The sequence below is a fragment of the Mauremys reevesii genome, linkage group 11, assembly GCF_016161935.1.
Source record: "Mauremys reevesii isolate NIE-2019 linkage group 11, ASM1616193v1, whole genome shotgun sequence".
NCBI lineage: Eukaryota > Metazoa > Chordata > Testudines > Geoemydidae > Mauremys > Mauremys reevesii.
Window position 1 is genome coordinate 21,018,031 of NC_052633.1, and position 13,403 is coordinate 21,031,433.

Here is a 13,403-nt window from a genome sequence, read left to right on the forward strand (position 1 = left end):
CAGGGTAATTTTCTTTGGGCCAGACACTGAGATCTTTATTCAGGTAAATTCCCATGAGGCGAATAGCAGTCTGACTGAGCGGGGCTAAGGATGGAGTAAAAACTGTTGAAAGATTCCAGAATTTGGCCCCATGGGCCTGACCCAGAACCCATTTCAGTCAATGGAAACAATGCCATTGATTTCAATGGATGTTGGATCAGGCTCTGTTTCAGCAGAGATTTGTAGAGCATTTTGGAAGTTTTCAGTGGTTGTAAAAAGCCCTTCTTTCATTAAGGGCATTCTCTAATGTGGACCTCGATAAAAGGTGACATTTAAATGGACAGTTGTGTGGATGTGTGTGGTGTAGTGATTTACAAATATTTATAATTTCAATTAATCAATCAGTACTATTTCAATGTCAATTCCAGAGCTAAACGAAAAGCAAATAGGGAAACAACCATTTGCAATAAAATCCCAGTTTGTCTGATTTTTATAAACAGCTCTGTCCAGTGCCTCCAGGAAAAAATTGTGCATCACATACTTTTGCTACAGCTTCAATTCCATGTTACATATTAAGATGTGACATAACGGAACAGATACTCAGCATCCATGGAATTATACTGGCTTGGACCAACTGAGAACTTGGCTCAGTGGCTCCAAAGAAAATCTTTTGGCATATTGGATCAAAGATCTATGCATGAGCATCTCCATATAGATTGTAGACATTGCCAGACTAATGACTATGACAAAGAACCTTGTAATTTTTACCAATAGAAAAAACTATAGGACTCTCCCACATGCTCCTCTCCTGCAGAAAAATTAGTGAAAGATGGTTTGAACAAAGAAATTTATGGCAGCAGAGTTTCAGAATTTGAACCTCCCTATCCTGTTCTCTCCATATGGCAGGTAGGCTGACTGACTGGATAGTGGTCGTATTGTACTGAGCACTACTAGAGAATAAAATGTTCCATGTACATATGAGTCAAAGATTCTAATAATTTATGGTGTCTAACAACACATTTCTCAAGAGGATTTTTAGGCAAATCAAGGACTTACCATTGTTTGTATTACTCACAACATGCAGATCTGGAATCCTAGTGGGATGGATGATAACTGGATGATGAACACCATCAAGTTTCATCTCAAGTCCTGAAGACAGAGAATAATAATGAGATTGAAGAAAAGCAGAAGAAAACAGCTGTGTTAGATTTCCAGAACTGTGAATATATCTAAAGAACTAAACATACCCCCATCCTTTCTGCCACCAGGGCTTGTGTCACATGGGATTACTTTCCCTGTATTCTTCCTATAGCCAAGCAGTTGCAAAATCCTGCTGGTTCTTCCTGTCCAATATCCCAAAATCTCCATCCTGCTGCCTTTCCCATTCCACGTTCCTCTCTCTCCTCCCCTCTGCACTCTCTGCTTTTCATGCTGCACCCCTCAGGTCTAGTGAATATGCTGCTCTGCAAAAGTATCTCCCAGTGCTCTGCAAAGCTCCTCAGTTCCCTGCACTTGTCTCCTGTCTCCTTCCATATCAAATTCAGATTCCTCACCTCAGCTTTAGAACCCTACAGAATTGTGCCCCTGCTTCCATCTCTTCCCTAGTCACCCATTACTTCCTGCTTCCGTCTTGCACTCCACCAGCTCAGCTCAACTGCATAACTCTTCTGTTTCCTTCTCCCACCAGCATCTCTATGCTTATTCCCACATCACCCCCTATGCCTGCAAAAACCATCACTGACCTCCTGCCTAATATATTTTCAAAAAGGAGCTAACAAGCTGTGTATATATGTAGTAATATGCTTACTTCCTCCCTCATCCTCCATGCTCAGCCCTGCCATGCAGCTAATTTAGGGCTTGACCGATACCCACAGAAATCAATGGACTTTGACTTCAATGGGCACTGGATCAGACCTTTAGACTACATTGCAAGCCCCCAAGAACCTGCCATTTTAGCGGTTTGTGAAGTGCTGTGGTCACCTTTATGGGTGCTATATTAATAAATAAAAATGCAGTAAAGTTTCTGTTGTCGATGAGCATGGAGGTGGGGGGGGTGTCTGAAAATTAAAGTCTCTTTAAATCTTTTTGCACTCAGTTTCACCCTCATTGTGTAAACAAATTCACAGATAACAGCTCAGTCTGGAATTCCATGTAATGAGACATGCTCTTATTCTACCCACTTGCACCACTTCCCCTGGGGAGGAAGGGGTTCAGACCCTACACTCCCACCCCAGCATTACCTCTGAAATACTCGCCCCTGTGCTCTGCACACCTACACTGGAAATGCTCTATCCCAAGCCTTCCTCAAGACTCCACTCATTCAATCAGCTTTCCCACCCTTATCTCTTCTCTGCTGCTCTCTTGACTTAACCCCTCAAATTATAACACCGTAACAATAAAATCTATCTATAATATTGAGGAACCCAATAAGATGTATAGAAGTTCCTACCCTTGTCCTTTCAATATGGACCATGTCCTTTGTCATCCTTGTACTGTTCTGTCTAACTGAAGGTCTACCCTGCAGACTCTTACTCATGTGAATGGTTGTTACTCCATGCAAGTCATCTCACTGACATCAATGGGCAGGGCATAGTCCTCTGACCATGGAATCAATAGATCAGGGTTCTAGTCCCAGTTGTGTCACTGATGTGCCATGTGAACTGGGGTAAGTTACTGAGACCTGAATATTCAAACAGAGCCTCTAATTTTGGGTACCTATCTTTGGATGCCCAGTTTGAGGCACCAAAGGCCTGATTTTCAGGGGTGCTGAGCACTTGCAACTTCCATTAACTTCAGCTGGATCGTAACAATGACAAGAGGCCCTCAGACCCTCCATACCCACACAGGTGTTCCCTACAACAAGAGGTGCTTTAGGGTACATGGCCTTCAGCTCCAGAAGTTCCCTGAGGTTAGTGGGAGAAATCCACGTTGTTCTTTCCCCACGGAAAACCAGAGTTATTTTTCGCTGTTCCTGAGCCATTCTCTGTAGGGGAAATGACAGAGGTTAAGTGCTGCAGGCCTAACAAAAGTATTTGTCAACCAGTGTAAAGTAGAACAAAACACTTTAAAATAACAGTTAATAATACCTTGTATTTAAATAGTGTCTTTAATCTGAGGTTCCCATCGAGCTTTACAATGGTATGTTTAATTATCCCCATGTTACAGATAGGGAAACTGAGGCACAAGGAAGATAAGTGACTTGCCTGAGGTAGCATAACAAGTTAGTAGTACAGAACCTAAGTGTCTTGACACCCAGTTTCCTATTCTAATCGCTAGCAAAGACTCCCTCCGTTATGGTTGTTCAGTGACCAGCCAAAGCAAAGGGATTACATCTTAAGAACTGAGATTTTGTCACCTTCTCTGCCTGGGCATTAAATTTCCCCTGGAGCTTTACATAATAGAAAGGGTTCGGCCTGGTGTCTTTAGCAAAACGTACGCCATTGTTGTTCAGTGTGCTATGCGCTGCCTGATGCTCTCCTTCCCAAACATGACTGAATTTCAGCAAGATTTAGTTTCAGTCACACCTGACAAGGGAATGCCAGAGAAATTCATCAGGTGAACTCTCATTGGCTTAAGGTCCCCAAGGGGCAATTTCAGTTCCAGTGAGGGTCTGCTCTGAAAAGTGATTATATGAAAAGGCACAGTCTTACTAAGCTGATCTATTAGTATTCAAAGACAGATCTGACTTTGACTATCATCATTTTGTGTTGCTTTTTACTCCTGTTAAACATGATGAGTCAACATAGCTGAGATGGAGTGAGCTGGATTCTTGTCTTTTTTGCACTTCAATGTTTACTAATTTCCAATCCTGTTACACCTGAGCAACTCCCTTGCACAGTGGGGCTGCACAGGTGTGCTGTAGAGCAGTGGTTCTCAACCAGAGGTATGTGTATCCCTGGGGATACGTGAGGTCTTCCAGGGGGTACATCGACTCATCTAGATATTTGCCTAGTTTTACAACGGGCTACATAAAAAACAGTAGCAAAGTCAGTACAAACTAAAATGGTTTATACTTCTCTATATACTATACACTGAAACGTAAGTACAATATTTATATTGAAATTCATTTATTTTATAATTATATGGTAAAAATGAGAAAGTAAGCAATTTTTCAGTAACAGTGTGCTGTGACACTTCTGTATTTTTATGTCTGATTTTGTAAACAAGTAGTTTTTAAGTAAGATGAAACTTGGGGGTACGCAAGTCAAATCAGACTCCTAGAAAGGTGGAGAGCCACCGCTATGGAGCATAATTTGATGTCCTTGTGGATGTACAGGTGGAAGCAAGGGCCCTAGTGTTGCCTCCAGAATCATTATAACTGATATTGCTACATACAAAGGAAGAGCCAGCTTAACTCCTTGATCTCATGATGAGTCTACAAGGCTGGAAGTTAGAAAGATGAAGATAATAAAACATATCATGGGCTGCATATTAGTACACATAGTGTCTTTTCACTGTGTAGCCATATCTCCACCCCTCAGAGAGAGCCATTTTATCTAATACAGGAAGGAGGCAGGGAGGACTAGTGGACAGAAGAGTGCCTGTCAAAATCTGGTTTCTGTGGGCAATTAGAATTTCCTGCCTCATGTGCCACAATCTCACCTGGCATATGAAAAAATCAGGTAGAAGCAGGACACAATCAGAGATGGTCAGAGCTGCTGCTCTGATCTGAACTAGTCTCTACAATATGTGAAAGATTTTTTCATTGCCCCTTTTTGACCTGAGTGGCTAGTCAAAGTTGGAGACCCTGTAGATTGTTCCAATGGGCCTGTAGTTTCTTTGATGCAATCTTATTTATTTGCAAGGAGTGTACCAAGTCTTGCTTTTCTGAATGTAGGAAGAAAATGTGGGACTGGAAGGGACCTTGCTAGGCCATCTAGTCTTGTCCCCTGCACTGAGGCAGGACTAAGTATTATCTGACCCATCCCTGCAGGTGTTTGTCTAACCCGTTCTTTAAAACATCCAATGACAGAGATTCCACAACCTCCCTCTGTAATTTGTTCCAGTGCTTAACCACTCTGACAGTTAGGATGTTTTTCATTGTCCAACCTGAATCTCCCTTGCTGCAATTTAAGCCCATTACTCCTTGTCCTGTCCTCAGTGGTTAAGGAGAATAATAGATGCGGTGGGGTTGGGTGTGTGGGCAGTGCAGAAGCAGCAGGATGGAGTGGGCAGTGAGCTGCTCCTTCCCTTCCCTCTTCTGGTTCCTGCTGGGTCCCAGTGACCTCAGTTGTGGTTTGTTTGTTTTTCTCAACCAGTGGGGTGCTCCCTTGCCACCTGCTTCTGAGCCACTTAGGCCTGGTCTGTTGCAGGTCCATGGTAAAGGCAGAGGAGCAGGAGGTCTTGTGGTAGGGGGAAGGAAGAGAGGGGTTTATTGGAGGGCCACGGAGAAGACCTAACAGCTATTGGAGGGTCTCAGAGGGATGGAAGAAAGCCAGGAGGGAGGAAGTTTAGGCCATGCTGGAGTCAGAGCGAGAGGAGGAGGAAGATGGGAGGGCAAAGGAGGAATGTCCACACCTAAATCAGTCTGAGCAGGCACAAAGAAGTTAGGATTGCCTCAGTTCAGAGGGGAGGTGAACCTGTAGCTCAGTTGGGGTGGGTGATGGCTCTTGTTTCAAATCCCAGAGGTTGTTTGTTTGTTAATTGCTTAAAATGTTCCCAGACTCTGTCTGAACGCTGGAGTCAAACAACCATTTCATATACACAAATACTCACTTTGGGCCTGCCAGGCGCAGGTGTATTGTTTGATTTGTTCCAGCATTACAGAGATCATTAATCTTTATACGGTTGGTTTGGTTTTTAAACTGGTTGATCCACAATGCATAGCTTGTTTGCTTTTTTTAGCTGCCTTCTATTGTAGAGCATAGTGATTCTCAAACTTTTGTACTGGGGGACCCCTTTCACACAGCAAGCCTCTGAGTGCAACCCCCCTTTCAAATTAAAAACACATTTTTTATATTTAACACTATTACAAATGCCGGAGTTGGAGTGGGGTTTGGAGGTGGAGGCTGACACTCGCGACCCCCCATGTAATAACCTTGTGACCCCCTGAAGGATCAAGGCCAAGACTATAACAGGGTTCAAAAAAAGAACTAGATAAGTTCCTGGAGGATAGGTCCATCAATGGCTATTAGCCAGGATGGTAAAGGATGGTGTCCCTAGCCTCTGTTTGCCAGAAGCTGGGAATGGGGGAGGGGATGGATCTCTTGAAGACTACTTGTTCTGTTCATTCCCTCTGGGGCACCTGGCATGGGCCACTGTCATAAGACAGGATACTGGGCTAGATGGACCTTTGGTCTGACCCGGTATGGCCATTATTATAACCCCAGTTTGAGAACCCCTAAGCAAGGGGCACCTGTGTGTCCTTAAACTGGTATGATACGTGTCCAGGCTAGTCTACACTTAAAATGCTGCAACTGCACTGTTGTATCTGTGCTACTGTAGCACTTCAGTGTAGACACCACCTACTTCGATGGGAAGGATTCTACTGTTGGAATAGGCAATCCACTTCCCCAAGAGATTTTTCACACCCTTGAGCGAAGTAGTTATGCATTGCCAGCCTAATTTTCCTACCACTCCCTGGCCTGTCTTTGAAAGGCATGTGCCTGAGAACGCAAGGGTTAAATGGACCACACCTAAAAAGAGAATATTTCACAGTAAGCTTTCACAATTTGATTGAAGGGTTTTGGCTGCAGACAGTTTGGCTCCTTGCTCAAAAAAAATCCCTTGGCAAGCTAGGGAGTGGCTGTGGTTGAACAGTCATTCAGGGTGAGGTATGTCAAGTATGTATATGATCTTGTAAAATGTGAAACCACTTAATCAGACGAAAATACAAATCCTCATAAACTGTGCAAGGACATGAAATTGACTAAGAGTTTGTCTACATGGTGGGGTAATGCGCTCTATGGGGGTGTGATTTCTAAAGCACTCCTTAAAATGATGTGCATTAATTAAGTGCTTTAGAAATCACACCCCCCAAAGTGCACATTACCCCTCCATGTAGAGAAGTCCCACCTGAGTAACAGATTGGCCTGTGCATGTGTCCCTGGCAGTGGCACGAGGAATGGCAGAGGCAGTAGCAGTTGTTGTGGGTTAGATTAAATCTTGTTGTTATGGGTCAGGCACGGGCACCGATTTCCATTCAGAATAAATGTAAAGAAACCATTGTAACTAGGTGGCTGAAACAATAGTGTGATGGAAACGAAGATATGGATGAAGGCGTTTTAGGTACAGGGGCTGGGGCTTTGACAGGTGGTGGAACTGGTTTTGGTTGGTGTGCATGAGAAATACTCAGCCTGAACAAGCTGGCTGAAAGAGTTTAGTGCTGTGAGTGAGAAAGCTGTCTCCTGTTTTTGTGATTCTATCTCCCCAGCCCAGCTGTCCCTTTCTGCCATCCTTCACAGCTCAGCTCTTAGGGGAAGTGGTGCTTCAAGAGGCTGGAGAATCTGCACCACAGCTCTGCCCTGGAGCTCAGACTCCTCTCCCTCCTGTCCCTCTCAGCGGCTCTCTAATTATGATTTGGCTCCCTACAGATTAAACAAAGCCATAATGACCTTAATCAATCTGGGTTCAATAAAGACTCTTGTGTGTATAGGATGAGATTGTTGTGTGGAAAGTTTTACCCGAGTTTACAGTGTAACAAAGGGCTATGTAGGAACTTCATGACTGTCAATATCCTGTACACACCTCATGGGCACTTGCAACTCCTTGGTGGCTCCCCAAAGCAGAGTTTTTCAGGAGGGACTTGACATAATGGGATGATGTTGGGAACAGATAAGTTAGACTGAATATAAGGAAAAACTTCTAGGTTATGAGATCCGTTAGGATGTGGAATAAACTCCCAAGGGAAGTAGTGGAGCCCACTGTCATTTCTAAGACTACATCTACACTATGGCTGGGATTGATGCTCTGAGATCGATCCATCGGCGGTCGTTTAGCAGGTCTAGTGAAGACCCGCCAAATTGACAGCAGATCGCTCTCCAGTCGACCCCTGTACTCTACCCCCGACGAGAAAAGTAAAGTAAGTCTCCTGTCGACCCCCTGCAGTGTAAGGTACGTCATCTCCAGCTATGTTATTCATGTAGCTGGAGTTGTGTAGTGTAGGTCGACTTACCGCGGTGGCGTAGACATAGCCTAAGTGACCTAGACAGGAAATTCTAAGGTACATTCCTGCACTGGAAGGGAAGTGGACTGGATGACACTCTATCCTGGGTGTGACTCAGTCACCTTCCACTGAGGATGAATTTAGTCCAACAATCTTTTCCATTTCAGACTTCTATCATGTTGTAAACCCGAATGCTGGATCATTCACAACATTTGCATGTAAACGGAGACAAATCAGGAAAGAATAACACTTCCTACCATTAGTTCAGGAGGAAATATAAACTCCTGGGTTGGGTCTACAGGCTGGAATTCTTCAGGGTTGCAGAGACCAGAATGCATCTGAAAGGAAACAGTTTCATTTGAATATTTACTTGAAGGAGAAAAAAAACCAGAATGTGCGTGTCAAGAGTGCGCTGCACTTTTCTGGAAAGAGCAGAGACTCTTTGGCTACATGTAATTTAGTTTTTTAACTGCTACACATATCAGCACATTGAATAATTCAAGCACATTCTTTAGTTAATTTCCTAAAAATAAGTCTATTATCATAAACAAACAATTAAACAAAACTATTTACAAATTGACCCAATGCCAGAAAGGCTTCTCCCAGCCATCAGCTCCTAAACCCACCTTCAGCACCTGCCCCATTCTCTGAAAGGGGCCTTCTCAAGTCAACAACTAGCCCTTGTACGTGCTCCGGAGGCCATCAGAGCCAAGTGTAGTTGGTGTATGAGACTCACTGGAAAAATGCAGACACAGCAGAATTAATATACTCCCCAATCTATGTCTGTCAAATAGATTGATGGGTAAATCCAAGATGACAATAAACAAAACAGCAATCCTTTGGGTGAGACAAGATTTATTGGACATCTTGTGTTTTTAGAGAAGAGAAAATTGTAACTCCTGAAAAAAGTTCCATTGCAATATTGACCTTAAATCTACGGGTCTGTATCCATCTCAGTCATAGACCAAAAACAGGTACTGCTGCACTGGCTCTGAAATTTGGTCTTGTGGAAGATCTGGATTTCCTAGAGTGGTTACATGTTCAGGGTAGGCAAACACAGCCAGATTTGGCTTTCTACAAACCTAAACTACTTAGGATGTTGCAGTGGATGTTGAAATTAGACTAAGGTTTCTAACCATTAGAGGAGTGAAGTTCTGGAACAGCCTTCCAAGGGGAGTAGTGGGGGCAAAAGACATATCTGGCTTTAAGACTAAGCTTGATAAATTTATGGAGGGGATGGTATGATGGGATAGCCTAATTTTAGCAATTAATTTGGCAATTGATCTTTGATTATCAGCAGCTAAGTATGCCCAGTGGTCTGTGATGGGATGTTAGATGGGTTGGGATCTGAGTTACTACAGAGAATTCTTTCCTGGGTGCTGGCTGGTGAGTCTTGCCCACATGCTCAGGGTTTAACTGATCGCCATATTTGGGGCCGGGAAGGAATTTTCCTCCAGGGCAGATTGGCAGAGGCCCTGGAGGTTTTTCGCTTTCCTCTGCAGCATGGGGCACGGGTCACTTTCTGGAGGATTCTCTGCAGCTTGAGGTCTTCAAACCGCAATTTGGGGACTTCGATAACTCAGACATAGGCTAGGGGTTCGTTATAGAAGTGGATGGGTGGGATTCTGTGGCCTGCATTGTGCAGGAGGTCAGACTAGATGATCATAATGGTCCCTTCTGACCTTAAAGTCTATGAGTCTATGAGTGGTTTGGGTATTAGTCTGGGACATGGGCAATGAGGGTTCAATTCCTTACTCTACCACAGACTCCCTGTGTGACTTTGCCAAGTCACTTAGCCTGTCTGTGACTCGGTTCCCTATCAGCAAAAATGGGAATATTAGCACTTCTTACCCACAAGTGCACTGTGAGGCTAAATAAACTAGAGTTTTGATGCACTTTGAGCTCTGCTGTTGAAAAAAGCTAGGTGTCGTCATTACTTGCACTGCAGGGTTATGTTCCTCGTGGGCAGCATGGCTCAATATCATGACCTTTGCATTCACAACACAGTACCCACAATGCAGTGTTCCCATTGGAATCTGTAAGGCTGGGTTGGGTTTGACAGGTCTGAATAGAGCTGGGTTGGGCAGGTTCAGTGTTCCCCCCTCATTGTTTGCATCACTCTCTTATTTGGTTCACACTGAACAGGTTTGAAAATGACAAGTTCTTAATTTCCTGGGGTAATTTTTCTCCTCCGAATGGAGCCACTCGCTGCTTGTGCCAAGTTCAGCAGGGCTGAATTAGAAGAGGACACCATAAAAATCAGCTCTATTTTACTCACTTTGGGTTATCCCTTCTCTGCAAAGTACTGTGGTTCTGAGGTCAAGGCTTTAACCTCAGAGACTCACCTCTCTCATGTCACCACCACCAAGAAAGTGACCTTCCATGACAGGTGGGAAAGGGAGCAGGAGCTCAGTGGCTCAAAGGGCGGGCCCATGAGCCTAGAGAGGGTCAAGTTGAGATCCCACTGTGGGACAGGAGTCCGTACCTGCGGGAAGAGTCTGTCGAGGCCTCTCAAGAATCTGATCGTTATGTCATGAGAAAACACCGTTGGCCCTGGATCGGTGGGTGAAAAGTGGAGATGGCTGCGAGATGCACTCTAATGGAAGAGTGTGCCAGGCCCTGGTTCCTCAGATGAAGCAAGTAGTTCTGGAAGAGCGCGAGGGGGAGATGTCACACGTGGACACCCAGTGGGAAAATCTTGTCCACTTGACCAGGTAAGTCAGTCTGGTTGAAGACTTTCTACTCTCCAGGAGGACCTGTTGGACATCATCCGAGAAGGTCCGCTTCTCCGGTTCAGCCACGCAGCATCCATGCCGAGAGGTGTAGAGATGTGAGGTTGCAGTGCAGGAGCTGACCGTGGTCCTGTGACAGCAGGTCCAGTCGGATGGGCAGGGGCCAGGGAGGGGCCGCTGCCAAGTCCACACCAGGGCGATCATGATAGCCTGTGCCGTGTCTCTCTTGATCTTTGCTAGGACCCTGCTGATGAGAGGAACTGGAGGGAATGCTCCCTGACCACAACAGGAGGAAGGCATCAGAGAGGGAGTTCTTGCCAAGACCTTGCCAAGAATGAAACCGGTGGTATTTCCTGTTTTGCCTGGTGGAGAACAGGTCCACTTGGGGAGTTCCCCACCTCTGGAAGATCATGCAGGCTACCTCTGGGTAGAATGGTGAGAGAAGTCCCTGCTGAGGTGATCCGCTAGCGTGTTCTTGACGCCAGGGAGGTCCGGATGGATTTCGTGGCTGATGCAGAAGTCCCAGAGACGGAGTGCCTCTTGACAGAGAGCATTGACGAACGTGCTCCCCCTTGCCTGTTGATGTAGAACATCGAAGCTGTATTGTCCAACAGGTGAGGTAAGAAGACTCCACATGCCAAGTGGACTGCTCTGAGCTCTTTGATGTTTATTTGTAACGTCGTCCTTCAGGGACCAGATACCCTGGGTCTGGAGGTCACCAAGGTACGCACCCCAGCCAAGATCCGAGGCGCCTGATACCAACTTGATGGAGCGAGGGGGCTGCTGAATGATACCCCCACTAGGACTGTCCTGTGATCGGTCCACTATCACAGCGAGATAAGTATTGTTGGGGGGATGGTAACGATCTTCTCCAGGTGATCCCTGGATTGGGACTAGACTGTTGACAGCTATTGCTGCAGGGGTCGCATCCGGAGCAAGACATGGTGGACAATGTACATGCATGCTGCCATGTGGCCCAACAGGTATAGGCAGACCCTGGCCATAGGGGAATGCGGAGACCGGCACAATGAGGTCCGTCAATGTCTGGAAGCTTTCTAATGGCAGGAATGCTCTGGTGCATGTCGAGTCGAGCACCACTCCAATGAACTCTATCCTCTGCACTGGAACTCATGTAGACTTTTTGTTGTTTACCAGTAGGATCAGGGAGCAACACGTGGCTTGCAGCACCGCAACATCCTCTTGGACCTGAGACCTGGAGTTGCCCTTGGCTAGCCAGTTGTCGAGATACGGGTAGATCTGGATTCCCCGATGCCTGAGGTAAGCAGCCACCACCAACATACACTTGGTAAACACCCTCGGTGCTGTCCCCAGGCCAAACAGGAGGACTGCAAACTGGTAGTGGTGGGGCCCCACTGTAAACTGGAGGAAGCATCTGTGTCCAGAAAGATCGCTATGTGGAAGTATGCGTCCTTCAAGTCGAGGGCGGTGTACCAGTCTCCCGGATCCGGGGAGGGGATGATAGAGGCCAGGGAGACGATGCAGAACTTTAGCTTCGCTAGGAAGCGGTTCAGGTCTCGCAGGTCCAGAATGGGCCATAGACTGCCCTTGCCTTTGGGATTAAAAAGTATCAGGAATAAGATCCTTTGTTCCTGTACTTGGGAGGAGCCTCCTCCACTGAACCCAGCTGCAGTAACCCTTGAACCTCCTGCATGAGGAGACTCTCGTGAAAAGGGTCCCTGAAGAGGGCTTGGGGGTCAGGGGTAGCAAGAAACTGGAGGGTATCATAGAATCATAGATTATTAGGGTTGGAAGGGACCTCAAGAGATCATCTAGTCCAACCCCCTGCTCAAAGCAGGACCAATCCCCAAATGGCCCCCTCAAGGATTGAACTCACAACCCTGGGTTTAGCAGGCCAATGCTCAAACCACTGAGCTATCCCTCCCCCATATAACTCTGCACCACCGTGTTCAGGACCCAGCAGTCCGAGATTATAGCGGTCCATGCAGGGAGGAAAAAGCAAAGGCAGCTGGAAAAAAATGGGGAAGATGTATCCAGTGAATAGTCTGATTGGTCGCCCTCGGGTGCACCCTCAAAATGATCACTTGGCACCCTGCTTGTTTCGGGTGGAGCCTGACTGAGCAGAGGGTGGGGGAGGGTGGCTCGGGCAGCACCTGTAGCCCTTGGCCTTCTTGTGAGGCAGTGTAGCAGGGTGGTCACCCACTTTTGCCCTGAAAGAGCTTGAAGACAGCCCTGGGAGAGGGCTGCGAGCTCAAGGATCCCTGATTGGAGAAGCAGCTGCCGCTGGCCCACGCCCAAGTCAGACTGCAGCTGGCCCTATAAAAGCCAGTGAAGCCAGGAGCTGAGAGGACTCTCCCTCTAGCTCTTGAGGTAGAAGGGCCTGGCTGCCTGGGAGCTGAGACGGATACCTAAAATGGAGCAGGGCTGAGGGAAGGCTAGAGGAGCTGGGGAAGCTTCAGCCAGGAAACACCCCAGGCTGCAGGCCTTGCTAAAGGCCAGAAAGGGTACTGGGGTTGCAGAGGGCCAGCCCAACGGTAGGCCGAGGCAGCAGGTCCAAACCCTCCTTGCCGGTGATGAGTGGCACTTACACTGCAGTCTGCCCCAGTGAA

At 46.4% G+C, this 13,403-nt stretch overlaps 1 protein-coding gene across 1 annotated transcript in view; it reads right to left on the reverse strand.

Annotated features, from left to right (window-relative positions):
- Positions 1–13,403, reverse strand: part of LOC120375097 (aldehyde oxidase 2-like) — a 94,284-nt gene that overhangs the window by 59,074 nt on the left and 21,807 nt on the right. The window contains exons 8-10 of the mRNA XM_039495765.1: positions 8,341–8,421; positions 2,818–2,962; positions 1,036–1,128 (exon numbers count right to left, since the gene is read on the reverse strand). Of these exons, the coding sequence (XP_039351699.1) occupies positions 1,036–1,128; positions 2,818–2,962; positions 8,341–8,421 (319 nt within the window). The remainder of the gene's footprint in view (positions 1–1,035; positions 1,129–2,817; positions 2,963–8,340; positions 8,422–13,403) is intronic.